We start from the raw sequence: 18,705 nt of genomic DNA on the forward strand, positions 1-18,705 counted from the left end.
TGCCCTAGCATGAGCTGAGCCCCTCTGCAGCTTTCGGAACTATCTCCTTATAGCTGTTCTATGATATAGCCATACCATATACTCTTAAGTGCATTATAATCCTCACGGTTAATGCTAACTTTGGTTTGGCTTTATCAAAACATGTCGTGTAAGGTGTCAAACAATTTGGAATACTACCCCCCTGCCAATTCTGGTGGCGGGGTAGCATTCCACCCTTCTAGAGGGAGAAGAAATGAAGTTACTGCTTTACCCAGTTACAGTTAAACAGAGCCTCAGCACAACAAAATGGATGCTGCTGCCACAGACACGAGTCTGACCTCCTGCTGCTGGACGAAACTCCGGCAGGGGAGGCCTGGACAATAGGTTTCCTGTCCAGGGAGGTGCCAGCACCTCCCCAGACAGGGTTTTGTGTATTGGGGCAGGGAGGGCTGCATTATCAGATGCTTTTTCATACACTGCCTGGGGCACACAAGGTGCTCCATGCATAGCCCGGTTCAAACAAGTTGGTGGGGCACTCCAGCCCTGTTCTGGCGCGAAACTGGACAAAGGGAAAGGGGTGTACCCACCCCCTTCTCTGGTCCACCCATAGGAGGGACCTAGTCAGGTAATCCAGGCCCCTTTCTTAGTATAAGTATAGGAGCTGTGTCCCCAGGACTTTAGGTTATCCTGGACGAATCTTTGAAAGACTTATCTTGGACCGTCAACATTCTATTCTGACTAGAAGACGGAAGACATCTCCCTTGTGGTCAAGGAGTGACCACCCTGTGCAAACAGGCACCAACAGCAACTTCGCCGGTCTGCAGCTTCAAGGCTCCTGTCGGAACCTGAAGACTCTGCGACTCAAGAACTGGACTTCCACACTTCTCTGGCCCCGACCCACATCCACAGCAAAGCTGAGACCCATGGCGGACACGAGAGACGTGGGACCGGACATCTTGGACATCCTGCATTTTGCTACCTGCACTCATTTCCTGAAGCCTCAGTAGGTTGTGTATTGGGGGTACGATAAGACCCAGACCCGAGCACCATTTGCACTGAAGCCCAGGACCCCACACTCCGCGAGTGTCCCGTGGGCGCCCCGCCTTTGCATTTGAGCTCAACGCGTCTTCCCGGTTCCTTGTCTGTTGGCTAGTGAGCCCCCTGAAGACGCCATCTTGAATTTAACTTGCTTTCCTGGTTGCTCCAGCTTCCCTGAAAAGGAGAAGCGCCACAGACCTTGCTGGTCTGCAACAGAGCCAATCTCGACATCCTGCATGGGTTGCGGTTGCCAAGGCTTGTTGGGTCCAATCCGGATACCGACACCGCAGTCATCTAGATCCATCGTGGGACAGCTTGAATCCAGCGCCTGGTCATCGTCGATGCCTCCTGGACCTCGTGGCTGAAGAGACAAACTCACCTTCTTCACCTTCAAGCACCCAACATCGCCTGGCACCTTCCTGGTCACTGGCTAGTGACCCAGACCCTGTCCCCTCTTCTTTCAGGTTCTTCACATCTCCGATCCAACCTTGGATCCACCCGGACACTTTTCCTCTGGTGGCCTGCAGCACTTCTTTGCAGCTCTCCATAGAAAACGATGACGAAACCCGACACAAAAAGACACCTACGCACCCGGCTTCCCTGGGTGAGGTAACACGAGTACTCCGGTGCTCCAGTGGGTCTTGACTCCCGAAGTGTCCTAGTCCATCCGGAAGTGTCCTTAAATTACATATTTGTAACTTCTTTGTTTCCCATAGAAAGTCAAAGGTAACCCGCGTCTGTGTTTAGACACTGCACGCGTCTCCCGTGGGCCTCCTACTTCCTAACCTTTGGTTGTTTAGTGTAGCCCCAGTAATTCCGCAGACCCAAGGCCTGCTTCTAACTCTCACGTGGTACTTATACCACTTTCTTATTATATGGTTTGTGAGGCCTCTAGGGCATAACGTATACTGTGCAACTTATCGTATATTAACTGTGTTACTTGTATTGTATTTTGACCTCTGACCTCATAAAAAGTGCAAAGGGTTTGTGTATAGATAAAATACATATATATTTGATATATATATATACCTTGTGTGGTGTCCTTTCATTTGGTATTCAAGGGATTATATATGGTAAAACAACTTGCTTAACTCGCCTACTGAAGTCTTAGCCTGAAGACTGCTGGTTCATGCTACCACTAAGATAGCTTTCTATAAGGTTGACTTTACAACCACCATCAATAAGGGTCGATTAGACTGGTGCAAGGTGCCCACTAAAACTAGTGGACATCATGTGCCAGGCTAACTTCTCACAAGGACCTCATCATCTGCCCTGCAGCCTACCACCAGATCCCGCTCCACACAGAGCCTATAGAAGAGGAATTCCTCTTTGAAACCCTATCCACTACACATCGGGCTACCCAATATCTCGGTATGTTAAAAGGCTTGTTTCATCACACCTATGACCTCTTTAAAGACTCTTCGTGATGAGCATGCACAATCACTCCCTGTGTCTGCAAAAAATACAAAGTCGCACCCTCCGTCCCAATTTACATCCGAGTACAACTTCTCCATGATTCATTGGTTGTGTCCAATGCCCATAAGAGGACTGATTCACAAACCACAGCCGGCGCTCCACCTCTGGATAAAAAGTCTAAGCTCATTGATGCTTCAGGGAAACAAGTAGTGGCACAGTCCGCTAATCACTGGCGATCAGGTGTGATTGCGCCCACTGGGACAAAATGGAGGAACTTCTCCAGGACCTCCCAGGGGAACATTGAAAAAGAGGGCAGGAACTAGAACAAGCGAGGAAAGTCTTTTCTATTCATTCCATAAATGTGCCTTAGATTCTACAAATACAACTGCCAGGTGTATTAATACCAATGTGTTACTGCACAGACAAGCTTGGCTGTGCATGTCTGGCTTCAAGCAAGAAGTTCATTAAACACTCTTAAATGTCCCTTTTGACTAGGAGCACCTGTTTGGGCCACAAGTTGACCAAAAGTTAGAAAAGATGGAGAAGGATACGGAGGTTGCTAAATCCATGGGTGCTCTCCAGAACCCCACTCCCCGTGGCTCCTTTTGCACTCCTCATATAGGACAGGCTTACAAGCTGCATCTTCTGATGCCTCATCTTCCTCATATCAACTGCAAAATCACAACTCCCCATCACAAAGCTACTACAGGGCATGTACAGGGGTAATAACTTCAAAGTTCGTAGCAAACATGCTTCTTAATGTGATAACCCGCCCAACAGTCTCTTCTCCTTCACCCTGATAATTTAACACCTAGCAGGGGTCGATAACAACAGTTTCTCCTCACCCGCAGATCCATAACATCAGATCAGACGATGTTGGACATTATCGAACATGGTTATTGTCTGGAGCTCCTCACCACATCTTAAACATTCCACGTCGCACACAAACTCTCTGTGGTACATTAAGCCCTGCTCAAACAGGAAAGACAAACCCTCTTGATAAAAGGAGCTGTAGTGCCCGTCCCTCTTCTACATCCAGGGTCAGAGGTATACTTCCTATACTTTCTCTTCCCCAAAAAGGATGGCTCACTACCGCCCAACTTAGAGCTCGGGCCCTTAAATCATTACATCCTGTCAGAGCATTTCCATATGATCACCCTCTAAGGCATGATCCCACTTCTCCAAAAAGGAGACTTTATGTCAGCACTAAACTTCAAGGACTTCGACTTTCACATCCCATTCCATCCAGCACACTGCAAACACCTCAGGTTTGTCATAGCTGGCAAACAGTATCAGTTCAAAATGCTCCCATATGGGATGACTTCTGCACCCCAAGTGTTCACCAAATGCTTAGCAGTGGTAGCAGCACATCTAGGCAGATAAAACATCCGTGTCTTCCCGTATCTGGATGACTTGCTTATCAAAGCTAGAACCCTTCCTCTGTGTCACCCACATACTGGGGTCACTATAAATTTGCTCCATCAACTAAGATTTACCATCAATGTATAAAAATCACATCTTAAACCTTTACAGGTTCAGCCGCATCTTGGAGCTATACTCAACACACAACTGGGATTAGCCTATCCCAATAAAGCAACGATTCAAAATTTCCAGACATCTCTGCCACAATTTCAAGCCAATCAATAACCATCAGTCAAAATGGTTAAGCGTCTGTTGGATATGAAGGCCTCATGCATTGCAATAGTGACACATGCACAGTGGTCTCAGTCACTGGATCAGTTACAAGATCTAGTGTTGATAGACAGCTTCACCCATTGCTCTCTGCAGTGGTGGAGTAACAAAACCTGTTAAAAGGGTGGCCTTTCCTTGACCCTGTTGCACAAATTGTTCAGACTGTGGATGCATCTCTCACAGGACAGGACAGGATGCTCACCTACTTGATCTCACTGTTTAGGGTCTTTGGGACACCAAATACCAGAGTCTCCACATCAACTACCTTGAGCTTCAAGCTGTTCATCTAGCATTGAAAGCGTTCCTACCTCACCTGATAGGTAAAGTTGTCCGAGTCCAGACTAGCAATATAACAGCCAAGTACTATGTGTAAAAACAAGGTGGGGGGACACTCTACAGTTATGCCTATCTCAGACCATTTGGCGTTCGGCAATACGTCACAACAGCCATGTGTTAGTGGAACACCTCCTGGGAACAGATAACAACTTTGTCGACCTCCGCAGGATGTGGCAACAAGTCCAGGAGTGGGAACTCCATTCAGAGTCCCCCTCCCATGCTTCCACAAGTGGTGTTTTCCGCAAATAGACCTGTTTGCAACCACATACAACGCATCCAGGTTCCTACATCCACTATCCAAGGGTAATAGTCTATGGATGAACTGGTCAGGGAAATTTGCCTATGCTTTTCGACCTCTCCCTCGTCTGTTATTTCTGGTCCAGAGGCTCAGGCAAACATCTATCACCCTCATTCTACTATCGCCTACTTGGGTTCGTCAAACCTGGTTCACCACACTACTAGAGTTCTCTGTAGTTCCCCACGAGAAGCTTCACCTCAACCCAGATCTTCTCACTCCGAACCATGGAAAAATCAGGCAGCCAAATCCAAAGGAACTCAACTGTCGACCTGGCTCCTGAGGTCAGAGAATTTGATTACCTAAATCTCCCAGCTGAATGTATGACCATTCTTAAAGAAGCTCGTAGGCCTGTCACTAGAGCACAATATGCAGCTAAATGATTTGTATTTTGCTGCCGTAATAGCACCTTGATCTATTTATTGGAACTGTACAAAATATTGTTTTCTACCTTCTTCATATGCAGATCTCTGGCCTTGCCTACACTTGCATCCAGCTGCAGTGGCTGGCTGCAAAAAAGGCAACGCTTAACTTTGTTCAAAGTGCCAGTTAATGAGACCTTTATGGAAGGCCTTAAAAGGGTAATTCCACCCAGAATTCCATCTGCAGCGATATGGAATCTCAATATTGTTCTCACCAGACCTATGGGTCCACCAATAGAACCATTGCATAATTGTCTCCTCCAATTTCTATCTCGGGAGGTCGCCTTTTTAATTACCATTACTTCAGTGGAGAAGTGTGGCTCAATGATTAGAGCGGCAGACCCTGATGCAGAGGTCTAGCCCGGGACCAGGGTTCAATTCCCCGCCTCGGCGGGTCTTGGGCTCAAAATTCCACGGACCTGATAATTCTCGCCTCGGTGCCTATTCCAATCATGGAGTCCCACTCTGCAAATCTGGGCAATAGCTTGCTTAATCACACACAATGGCCCCCACAACGCTAAGGATGCCTGGCCTCCACCTTGGGGGTGCCCAGGAGTGGATGCCTCACAGGGAAAGCCACGATGGGTTCCACAGCGGTATTCGTACAAGCGCCTTGAGACCCTTGCTGGTGAGTAGTGCGCTTTACAAGTATCAATTTACAATTTTACAATTTACAATTTACACACAGGCTTGTATGTGAGCTCCAGGCACTAACCTTAGAAGAACTTTTCTTTCAACTACACAGGGATAGGGTGGTCCTTCCCACCAATCCAAAATTCCTTCCAATGGTGGTTTCCACTTTCCTCCTTGGCCAATCAGTTGAGTTACCGGTTTTCTTCCCTCAACCAGACTCAGTTGCGGAAAGGGCCCTTCATACACTAGATGTTAAAAGAGCTCTAATATACTACATTGCCAGAACCAAAGATTTCCATAAAACCAAACAACTCTTTGTTGCTTTTTCACCCCCTCACAAAGGAAAATCCAATCTAAATCAGGCATGTCTAGATAGATAATTAAGTGTATTCAGAAATGCTACATCAAAGGTAAAATGACTTTACCAACGCTCCCTAGAGAAGGGGCTTCCATTGCATTACTGGGCAGTATCCAAATAGCTGACATATGTAAGGAAGCTACATGGTCTACACTACACACTTTCACTAAACATTCTTGTGTGGAAGTATGTAGGTCAGGCAGTGCTACGTACACTTCCAACCAAAGGTTAGCCACTGCTTTTGGAGGGCATTGTTTTACAGTGTATGCAAAGCATGTGTATCTACACCCAAACATGGCTCGAACGGATTATGTTACTTACCCTGTAAGAATCTGTTCTTGGCATGTAGTGCTGTAAATTCACATGGGCCCATCCTCCTCCCCGGACACCTGTGGCCGTTGCAGTTCCTTATTTTTTTATTTTCCTAATGCATGGACCTTTCTTTACTGATGCTTACTCACATTCCATTCTCAACCGCCTGTAGGAAAACAATCTAACAATGGGGTCGCTACCTATGCGCATTCTCATCAAGAGGAGGAGTTGTTTTACCTCGTAACTCGAAAGACATCTTCGAAGATAAACAACTTGACATATCCGGCCACAACAGTAGATTGCAGAAGTATGCAAAGCATGTAAATCTACAGCACTACATGCCAAGAACAGATGCTTACAGAGTAAGTAACATAATCCTACTGAAGCATACTAGTCTTCTGAAGATTCCTCACTGATCCCACCCACCTCCCTATTCTGAAATTTGGTCAGTGAACACTTCCCAGTAGAGGTTCCAAATTAGTTTGCACTGCATCATATTTATCATTATTTCTCATCTCTGCCTCTAAGAGCACAGAAAAAAACAGACTGAGCCTTGAGGTCATTGCACCAGTTTGGGCGCTATATGGCTCCAGTGACACCACCATGGTGCCGCTACCTGCGCAAAAATGGAGCCAGCACACCCTTCAGGTGTGGGAGAACTTTGAAAATCATTCGAGATGGAGTCTGGTGCCCTGAGATATTCATCAAGTGAGGAATCTGCAGGTGGATAGAATATGCAGTAGAAGGATTCCTACCAAATGTAAGTAATTTTTAGTTGTGTCTGCCTTGCAGTGATTTACTTTACTGGTGGAGTAATGTTGATGATGTTTTGATTAACTTCATCCACATCCTTCTTGAATCCTCATAACTATCCTTGAACCCATCACCCAAAGGACGAAGCACCAAACCCAAGCTTTGCAAACCAAATAACTCGTATTCCGTTGTTGATGTCCACAGAGGTGACTGGTTCCTGATATCCATTACCTGCTGTGATGTTTAGAGAAGTACAATGTTTTATTTAGAACACAAAGGGTCCTTTACAAGCCTTTTAGTCACAATGGCCATTGACCAGTCAAGCTGGCATCCAATGCATTAATAATATATTGCGGTTTCCTCCATTTTGAATGGTACTCCTTTTCAGTTCTAAATTCTCAAAAGGCAGCCTTTGAAGCCAATATAGAATGACTAGTGTACTTTCAAAATAGCTGCTTGAAATTACATGCCGTATGCAAGTTCAAAGCTGGTCACACATTCTGGCAAAGCCAAGCAGTACACATTTTTGTCTCAGTTTCTTCAGGATGTTTAGGTAAATCCACTTCCAGTCTGGGCAAAGATTCTTTTTATTATTTCAGTCATTTATGAGGATGTTGAGGCAGAGCATTGTCCTAAGTACAACTTAGTCAGTTTGGTCACTTTTGTGCTCCAGATCCTTATTCTCCGTTCCTCCAGACAGTGCGTTCACCTTATGTGTCAGCCATTGTCTTTGTCCTTTGTAAAAGGAGAATAAAGTATTAGAGTTTAAGGATTTATAGTTGGCGTAGATTTCTGATTATTGAAATAGATAAAGATGTGCTTTAAACAGGTGCTTTGGTCAACTCTGGAACTGTGAGGAATGACCACACAAGACAGAAGAAGATTGCCTATGGACTAGAGGATATATATAGTAAATAATGACTGCTGTTTGCAGCAACTGTGTCAGAAGTGGAAACAAAGAAGAAGATTTTACCAGCTGCTATGGTTGCCACATTCCTGGGCAAATCCATTACCACAGGGTTCAGATTAATATGCTAAAATACAGAAGTTCTCTTAAACTGGATGACAAGGGCCGCTAGACCAGAGTATCCTCTTCAGAACTCACTTTAAGGAGAGAACATTGAGGAGAAAGACAATGGTAATTAGTGCACCGGATTGTTTTCCATTCCATCATGAGCAAGGTTATGATGACAGAGACTTGCTTGCAATAACAGAAAGGGTATGACTCTTTCATGCTTGTCACACAAAGGCCACCTTAAACCTTTGAGAATGGAAATTTGAACTAACCAAAAAACATCTTAAGGTACTGAAGGATGAATGTTTGTAAATCTTCACCCCCCTTTGGCCGCATCATGCGTGCTATCACAGACCTCAATGAGGGATAATGGACTTCCAGCCCCTTCTGCTCCTTCACATAATGGAGGAAATAACTGTATATACTTTTAAAGCCTGTATATAGGAACACTTGGTAAGGCTGACATCCAGGTCACCTTGCCTAGTTTCTGCTTACAGATGTGGGACCTAGGCACATCTGAAAAGATTGCCTTTTACAGGATGGATATGGTTACAGTATGAAAGGTTATTATTGTAGTTTACAGATACTCTGTAAAATCTACCCATATGAGTTTGGGAGTCCATTCTCATTAGCTATGTCCTATTGTAAACCACTTCTCTCGAGCCTTAATGCTAAAGACATTGTGCTAGAACTGCACTTGGTGAATAGCTTTATTCTCTTTCACTTGTTTCTTACAAAAGGCCCAGTGGATGAGTGGGGAAGGTCTGTCCAATAAGAGGTTTCACATATACTTTGTCTGCAAAAGATATCACCACTTCAAGAAAAAGTAGACTGGTTTGTTGTTTCCTTCTAATGCTCAACCTCCTGGCTCCCCCTCCCCAGTGTAACACCATTGTGGAGCAGTTTGCCATCCCTTCTTTCTTGAAGCCATCACGGCTATCTACTTGTGTATATTTTTGACTCTCACAGATCACCAACAAGGAACTATAGGTAAAAGCTGTCCACAGCCCTTTCCTTAGTGTATCCCTGCCTCTGCCTGGAACAGAGAAATGAACCTTAGAGGAGCGATCAGGTCTCCGACAAAATAAGGATACACTGGATTATATTCCTGACAGTAAACGCTGAACAAATTTGTTTTTTAATGTGCCACGTTCGCTTTATGCTTTCAGAAATTAGTGATAAATAGTTCCCAGAGGTTATAGTGCCTTTTCTATAGTGTGGGATAAAAGTAAGTGATGTTCAACCGTATCATTAGTATTTTTAGGTTTTGTTCTAAATACTTTTGAGGTTTTACGGATCATGCGCGTCCTAGCTGTTTCTAGCAACCATGCCAGATCTGGAGACTTGAGCTTTATTAAGACGGTGAGAAAGGAACAATCTGTTCCTATTATTGTATTGTCTTCTTGGATTGGTCTTGTCCACTACTTCTGCCACAATGTTTTGCGAGTCGGTGCTTTCACCAGAGGTTCAATCTCAACTTTTAGATACATCTTTGAATTGTGGATAGCATTTTGATGATCAGATACATAGATTTAGCATTGAAAATAATGTAAACAGTCAAGGTAAGACATCTCGGTCTTGAAGTGTGTTATTGAAATCATTTTAAGGACACTACAATGCAGGTGTGTGCCTGTACCTTCTCACAGAACTCCAAACATGGAACACCCCCATCATCAACAGGAGGGTCCTGCCACAGATAAAGTCCAATCATCTTAACAGACAACTGGCCGCCCCCTGTATTTTTGCTTAATTATATGTTTTGGACGCAAGGTCCCTAACTGGTAACCAGTTTGAGAAGACCAGGCTGAAGAACAATTTGCCAAGACCTATATCTGATGACCCACCTGCCTCAACCCCTGTAATCTTTTTGCACACTCCCTGAAACTCTCTGATTACTCGGAAATCTCTGATTCTTAGGAGACATAGGCGTAACTGTAATAAGTGATCAATACTCTCCGCATTAGCTCTAGTACTACAGCTGTCCATTCCACATACTACCTACCCTCCTTTGTCTCTACGTGGCTACATTAATCTATCATGCACAAAGCTTGTGGAAGAAGAATTGTTGCAGATGAGCTCCCTAGAATCATAGCACAAGCAAATAGTGAAGGCATGGGGTCGGACTAGAAATAGCTGGTACAGGCTTTGTTCTTCAATGTATTAAAAAAATTAAAATCACTTGTTTGATAAAGATTATTTTTTTATTGTAGTGCATGTTAAATAGAGTTCTCTCAATTTATCGTTAGTTATGTTTTATATTCAAATATTGAAATTGATTGAAAACATGTTTGACTGAGTATGGTATATGTAAGTGTTTTGATTTAGAAAAATAACTACTTGTTATGTGTTTGAGATATTGTTGCTTTCTGAATAGCCAAAAATCTTAATTTGAAATCTGATAGTTCTCTTTAATAAAATAACATTTTTTGTGAAAACCCATGAGCTGTTGAACCATACACTATGCATGATTGGGCTGCAGCTCTGTTGCAGACCTCTCACCTGTCCTTAGCCTATACATTTACTGCGTGCCACTTCAAGTTTCTTCACACCCCCCACAGCATGCAAGATCACAGCAAATGCATGTTCTCTTGTACTACAGAGAGTAACACTGAGAACGAACACTTGGCTAAGGGATCAGTGACGTGCGTATGCACAGCACTAGTTCTCACCTTTCCTCTGTTCTGGTGGTGGTACACAATAGGGATTTAGCCTGTACTGTTTGCTAACACAGGTCACTTTTCTGTTTTCTTCACTCGATTGCTGACAAGTTTAACAAAGTGTATGGCTCTTCTTCCCATCCTGCCTGGGTAAGCGGCTGCAGGTGTTGAACTGCCTAACTACATTCCTGCTCCATTGCATGTGTGCTTGTATAGTTTTCCATTGCACTTTTCTTTTCCTTTGTTTTGCGTGTTGCCTGAAATTTCACATATGGTTATCTGATATTTAGCCCATCTCTCCATTTGCATTTAAACTACTTCCTTGAATGTACAGCACAACAGCAGCGCATGCAGATAAACAACATTTGTAACGTGAAGGCATCTACGGGCTTGCGTTAGTTTTTGCTTTCTTTACAAGTAGAGGAATTTTCTTTTTCCCCCCACAATAGCAAGTATTTGGGCCTATTTGCTATTGTATGATGCCTCTTTTTTTTTTATTTGCCATTGTAACAGAACAACTGGGCTGCATAGTAGTTCAGAGTTTTTTAGTGCCATTTGTGCTGCAGCTGCTTTACTAACTCTCTCCCTGTCTGGCCGCATTTGAGAAGTCTAACTATTGCTTCTGTACCATTTCACCCATCTTACAGGAACCAGGAGGGGTTGGGACCCATAGTTCATGATCGAAAGTCTCAGACATTGCCTGTTTCCCGTAACAGAACAGGAATGATGCATGCCCGGTTACAGCAGCTGAGCAGCCTGGATAACTCATTCACTTTTAACCACAGTAAGTTACACGACAGCCATCATAATCAAAGTCGTCACTAGCACCACAAACACTGCAGACAGGTTGCAGACCCACATCTGAGCTCGTGTGGACGCCAATCCTTTGAGGCAAATAAATTGATCCCAGGAAGGTCATAATCAAACATTTCTGCTGAAGGGCTTGGCAGATGACACAATGTGGAGAAAGGCCTGATGCAATGTTAAATATGTTCACATGGAAGAAAAAATATAAAATCAAATCAGGTGTATTACGAAGATGTTCCTAACATTAATATGCCTTTCAGTTTACTTTACAAGTGTTCTAATGTACTATTAATTTAATGAAGTAGTTCTTATAAACTTTTTTCTACTCATCTGTCTACAGGATTGAATTAGTCAACAGTATTCCATTTGTTCACAGGAATATAGTTGAATGGAAATTGTAACGAATAATGTAGCAGGCACTTCTCCACATTCTGGCAAATGCGGTAGGACAAGTCTTTAAAAAAATATATCTGCGCCCTTGAGAGTTTGTGTGAGAAAAGTCCATGATTTATTTTGTGTGGATGAGAAAAAGCATCCAATAATGAAGTGACTTTTTCTGTGTTTTCAGTGTAAAAAAGATATCAAGTGTGCTTGGAATTACTGTAGACAATGGTAAGACTTAATCAGGTTGATGTCTGTTTCTAAGATTGCAAAAATGGCATACAATGAATCCAAAACCTCTCTGCTTGGCTTGCTTTTATTTCTTTTTTTGCCTTATTTTATTTATTGGCCTCATGTCAGTATGAAATTGTGCAAACTTCAGCAAAAGTAATTTACCTTAATGTACCACATTTGAAACTTTGTTAATCTGAAATGCAATTGTTCCTGCTCAATTTCTTTGTCGAGTAACATTTGGTAATTTTACAACACTCGTAACGAAAAGAAAGCAGGAAGACAAAATAAAGGAAAACATTATTTTCCAGAGTGTATTATCTTGTGACTTAATACATAATTTACCACTTGCATGTAGAGTTGACAGTGGTGCTCTTGTGAATAACGTTTTATATCGTAGAGGTTCAGGCATCATCTGAGCAGGTGCTATTTTGGCCAAGTAAAACTGGTTTCCCATACATGAGAATACACATATATCTAAGTTCTAGAGTATGCAACTCGCGGATGTGATTTATTCCAAATAATATTTTACTAATTTTCACATTAGATCATTGTCCTGCTATGATGATTACCATCAAATGATTCATACCTACATGATTTAGCAGCATTGATTAGGTTCCATTTTATACCACTCACTCTCATACCCAACTTGGTTACATCCTGCTTTAAAGATTAGTCATGTGACAAAAACCTAAAGTACAGAACCTGGAGAAATCAATCTAAACATGACCTGTTGATATGCTGATATCCTCTTTATAAATGCAATGCTTGTTTGCTGATGTCGCTATCCCTCGTCTGCAGTCACCACAGTTAATATTTCCACCAATTGCTCGACCCTGAGTTCAATCCTTTTATTCAGTGTCTTCGGTCAGTCTACAATTAGCACAGTTGTGGTTGCCAATATACTTGCACGTGCATGGCCCACTAACCTAACAAGAAGAGACTTAATTCTAAGTGTAACTCAGAAGGTTATGAGTAAGTAGCTTATTTTGTCTATACTCTCTCTGAGGGTGTTGGCCTGGGAGGTGAAGTTCATTTAGAGATATGATCTGTATGAGGTATTAGGCCCCTTAGTACATTTCACCTGAAAAAATAGTTCTCACCAGGAATTCTAGTGCGTCATGCTTGTTATTCTAGAGAGTCATTGTTGTTTTAATGCCATTCTTAGTTCCCTTTCTCTGCTTATTAGGCATGTAAGTTTTATTTGCTTCTTTATTTCCAGCCATATTGCCCTGCATTTTGCTGGTCATGATGTATTCTTTAATTTTTGTTTGTTAATGTTCTCTCATCACATTCCCTGTTCTGCAAGCTTTAGGGCGTGGGGTCTCTTCACTGTCAGCTTCCCTACCTGCACAGCAGTATGCCTTGTATTTTCTCATTTGTTGGTAGACAAAGCTTTATGCTTTTGTTACATCATTTGCCCATGTGTGTCAATGCTCAATAAGATACCATTGGATCTCCACAGCTCAGTGTGTGACTACACACTCTGGCACAGTAATGAAATTATGCTCTTTCACTGATTTAACACAATGTACTCTTTTCTCTGGACTTGGTGCTTTCTGGTCCCGCTACTAGACAGATTTATTTGTGCTATTCTAGCTTTTTTTATACAGGGATAACCATGAGCTTCTAAGGAATACTTCAATGGTAGGCTCTGCTTGCATCTCTTGCATTCATAGCTCCTCAGTACCTTCTATTGACTGGCAAGTTGGCTCGACATTTAGAACTAGAGAAAGTTCAAATGTGTTATATTCTGAAATTCCATTATTTATGTCACTTAGCAGGAATTATGGGCAGTTCCAGTGCAGAGGGGGAGTGGACTACATATTTAATACATTCTCTTTTCCAGCATAACTATCTGTGTTCCGTGAAAGAAAGGCATCTGGGTTATTAAAGGGGTTCTGACTTTTTTTTAGGTGCTTAGACTGTACATGAGGGGTAACTAAAACTGTTTCAGAGGAGTCTTGGGGTATATCAAACCATACCCTTTTCCATACGACAGTGCAATCACTTGATCTGCTTTGCTCTGCATCCCTCACATCTGATCGAATGCATTGGCCTTGAGCATGGCGAATCCACTTATTATTTTGATACTCTGTTCACAGTGGTGCCCTCCTCTTCAAGCGAGTAAGTGTTTTTTGGTAATAAGAGTTCCTATTCTTTCCTTTTGTATGGTGATGCATAGATCATCAGTTAACCTCTGTGTTCTGTGGATATTCACCACTTTCACTTCCACCGCAGTCTTTTAGCGATTAGAGAAAATTGTGAAATCAAAAACCATACTTGGGAGCGACATTAATCTCTAGAACGATGGAAGTGATCTCTTCTGCTAACGAGATTCTGTACAAAAATTAGCCCCCAGGAGTTAACTTGAAGAGAGGGAGCTGCCTGGTAACCTGGTCATGCAATCTGAAGGTTTATACGGAATGGTCACTTATGCAAATTATTTTTCATTACTAAACAGATTTTCAGGTGTCTAGGTCATACGTTTCTGTATTTTATTCATATTCTTTGATTGAATTCTCAGTTATTTTCCACACTTTTACATGTTTATGGATTTATGTTTAGATACTTGGTTAATCCCAAGGTACGACTTTTATGTGATGATAGGAACTGAGAGTCATCCCAGCCCTGTTCAAGATTTCTATGTTTGGCTTTTCTTTTTTTTTCTTTTTTTATTTTTGGAAACCTTTATTGTGCAACATAAGCATTCAGGTACGGGCCCACAACCATTCTGGCCGGCCTCGCAATCGAATGGTAGCACAAAAGGCAAAATCAAAACAGCTCAGCAGTCCCAGAGACGAGAAGCAGCAATTATCCGAAACATCACATATGGGAAAAGAGGGACCACTGAGTACAGGATAAATGAGGTTAATTTTTAAAAGTTTTAGGTAAGAAGGATCAGACGCATTCTCTCCACCGAAAAACACATGGCGGGCAATGATCCCAGCAGATTAGCGACAAACTAAGTGGCAATCAGAGGATCATCATAAAAAAAACACTACAGGATTATAGCATACATTACGGTACATACTGGTCAGTACCCGCCCCATGAACGTGGAACACCTTGACTAATATTAGTGGTAAGACTAACAACAGAAACAATAAGCAGCGCTACACCTAGCCACCAAACTGACCCAAGAGAAGAAGGAGAAAGTGAGAAGAATCAAGAAAGAAAGGAGAGAAATAAGGCCCATAGAACTAAAACGAAACAGAAAACCCACCCCCAAACCCCCCACCCCGCACGCATGCAGAGGCTACGGCCTACCCCCCCCCCCCCCCCCCCCCCCCCCCCCCTAGCAGTGTGCCTGTCGCCCAAAAACCGAGTCCCGAAATTTAGATTCAGAGAAGGGAAAAAGGAAAGGAAAAAAGAAGATATAAAGAACAGTGGAGGAGGAAGACCATCAACAGATACAGTCCCGGCCGCCCACCCCCGGACCCCGCCACCGATAAGATACCCACGGTCGATTCAGTCAATGTCCCGCTTATCCCACCTAGTCCCAGCAACATGAGCAGCAGCGATCCAAGAAACGCCCTCAACCTTGCCCCCTGCGATCAAGTTGGTCGATGGAGTCCAACAGTCCGGCCGGCGCCGTGGATGATAGAGGCGCCCGGGATGGCCAACACAGAATGGGGGGTCGTCCACAAAAGTGTACGAAAACCACTGCTGCGTGTCCGAGAATGATACAAAAAGGATCAAGGCAAAGCAACAATCCATCGGAAGCAGCAGGCCAGAGCGATAACACCAGCTCCAGGAAGGGATGAAGAGTCACGCCACCAGAACACAAAGGAGATGTCAAACATGGCGTCTGGGGACGATACGCCAACCATTGCATGAAACCACGAACACCAGACCTCTTCCGGACCACTGCGGTCAGCGCTTCGGCAGAATCAGAATCGCGATCTGCCAACGTCTCCATATGCCCCTGGGTAGGTAATTCACTGTGGTCTGGTGTAGGGTGTGGCGCAGTGTGCAGCACTTGGGGGCAACCACGGCCAACAGGAGAAATAACATCAAGCCGGCTCCCCAGATCTCGGGCATTATCTTGAAGAGCAGCTCTTACAGCCTCTAGAGCGCCCAAAACATCACAGATCCCCAGCGGTGTCTCAGGAAGAGAGGATGCAGCAGTGTCCTTCACCCAAGGCTCACGGACGTGTAGCAGCTCTGGAAGCCGGTCGCCATTTTCACTCGTCGACCACAGACCACTCCGCCGATGATCCGCAAAGTACAGCTGGGCCAGAGACATGGAGGCAACTGATTGCATTGCTGTACCAGCTGATACGATGTCAGCAAGCATCCGGACCCTCGATCGCGATCTGAGGACTCCACTTTCAAGCGCTGAATGCGCGATGCATAAAATGGCGTCCGTTACGGAGTGTTTGTCTTTTCTTGATGTATTTTTATATTTTGAAACACTATTGTGCCTGTCCAGAAAGCTACGCACGTATCGTTTTTTCTTCACAGTTTAAATTTTCATTCTCTCTCTCCCCACCTGTTGCTGTTGTATATGCCATTTTTATGTGTATGGTTTGTCACATGACATGATACCTTAAATAATAATATGTAATGTTAAAGGATTTTATTAAGCGCACATATCACCCGAGGGTCTCAAAGCGCTAGCCTAAACCTAAACACCTAGAGTAAAAGGAATAAAGGGAGCAGACAGAGAGAAGAAAGATCAGAACAGCCAGGTTTGGTCTCCATACATAAATACAGAGCGAGTGAATTCCACTGGATGGGAGCAAGATACAAATGAGATCTCCCGCCATTCCTGGCGGTACGAGTCTTGAAAGGGATAAGAAGATGTTTGTTAGCAGATCTAAGGGTTCTGGTGGGGTTATACCTGATCAGTTTTTTTTTGCAAGATAGTGTGGTCCATTTCCATAAAATGTTTTATGGACCAGACAGTTAATCTTAAATATTATGCGTTTCCTAATGGGAAGCCAATAATCCTTTTACCTTCATTTCTGTTAGGGGAGAAAATATCACTAGGTCTTAGTCACAAATGTTTATCTTCTAGATGTATGTGCATATTCAGCGGTTTTCATTGCTAGCAAATTAGTACAGCTGTATGGCAATTTGTTAAATGAATCCTATAGTGGGCAACCAGCTTGAACTGTGATAAATACAATAACCAGGTTGGTTTGGAAGAGAAGTTGAAGTCTTGGTATGTCTTTCCTGCTATTCTAAAGCACTCTTAATCAGCTATTTTAAATCTAAAGTAAGGTAAAGGCTTTCTAAGGCACCTTCACCTCTCCTTTTGGTAAGAGTGTGTAGCACAATGCAAAACAATTAAGACAACATCTCAACTATTTCCCAGTGAAATATATTAAAGGCGCAAACTGAACAATAATACCCAAACTGTGATAAATGTACTATTAGTCATCCATCACTGCATTAGCATCATGGTCTCACAATAAATGTTTATTTGATAGGCCATTGTAGTCTCTGCCATGGGCAAATGAGAATGGATCTAGATCTGAAGGACACCATGCCAACATACAGTAGGTCCTGGTCCCGGAAGCCAATGTTACCTAAAACTGAACCTCCCCTTTTAGATCAAAGACCTTGGAAGCAGGTTTTATGTGGCTATCAAAGGTTCTTGGAGTACTGACTCATGCAACATGTGTTGCGGTGTGCCATGATAGACTGGTTCTTGCGGAGATCAGGTTTTCACTTGTAAAAGTTTCACATATTAATTAACTCTCCTGTACTGGAATGTTAGTGGTATGTGAAATTCACGTAGGTCACGTGCTTCAATGGCCACATCTCTGTATTTAAAGCATTAGGCACATTTATGCTCTGTATTTTGTGACCCCACATCCCATATGGAGGTAAAATCTATAATTATTATACATAGAGCATTTTTTAATACCCCCTCTGTAATCAATATTTTGTAGAAGAGACACATTTTTCGAATTTACCAAGAAAGAGAGCCAATCAAATTGCAAGTATAGTACTTTACCAAGCCCCGATTTGTTTTTGTTGGAAATAATACGACGTTTCCTTAGAATACGTTAATTCTGTTATCGCTTTACAATGATAAATACATGGCTCTTGAAATCTTTCAACTTACTCAGGACCTTAGTGCTTTCAGTGCAAGAGTCTTAGTAGGGTTCTGCATTAAAAAGATAGCTTTCTGAAAATATCAGATCTCAAGTGTTGAGGAACTAGTGTTTCTCTCACCGAGAAAAAGCCTTATTTATTCATTCATAGCGCACATAGTATTTGTTATTCAAGCCAAACTCTTATAATGACTAGCAAGCTGCAGGCTGACTTATCTTCTATGGCAAGTGCACAAACTCTCAAGCCCTGGATAAATCAATCTAATTTAAAAGCCAGTTTACATTACATCATTGCATTAGCCAAGAAAATAAAT

At 43.0% G+C, this 18,705-nt stretch overlaps 1 protein-coding gene across 9 annotated transcripts in view; it reads left to right on the forward strand.

Annotated features, from left to right (window-relative positions):
• The window catches only part of DOCK9 (dedicator of cytokinesis 9), a 1,255,128-nt gene that overhangs the window by 955,028 nt on the left and 281,395 nt on the right, over positions 1–18,705 (forward strand). For 4 of the 9 annotated variants that reach the window (XM_086947869.1, XM_086947868.1, XM_086947871.1 and 1 more), the window contains exon 38: positions 12,282–12,325. In XM_086947869.1, the coding sequence (XP_086803995.1) occupies positions 12,282–12,325 (44 nt within the window). Of the gene's footprint in view, positions 1–11,553; positions 11,691–12,281; positions 12,326–18,705 lie in introns of all 9 variants that reach the window. The other 5 variants (XM_086947866.1, XM_086947864.1, XM_086947865.1 and 2 more) reach the window with 2 other exon arrangements.

Source organism: Lissotriton vulgaris, assembly GCF_964263255.1.
Source record: "Lissotriton vulgaris chromosome 8 unlocalized genomic scaffold, aLisVul1.2 SUPER_8_unloc_1, whole genome shotgun sequence".
Classification (NCBI taxonomy): Eukaryota; Metazoa; Chordata; class Amphibia; order Caudata; family Salamandridae; genus Lissotriton; species Lissotriton vulgaris.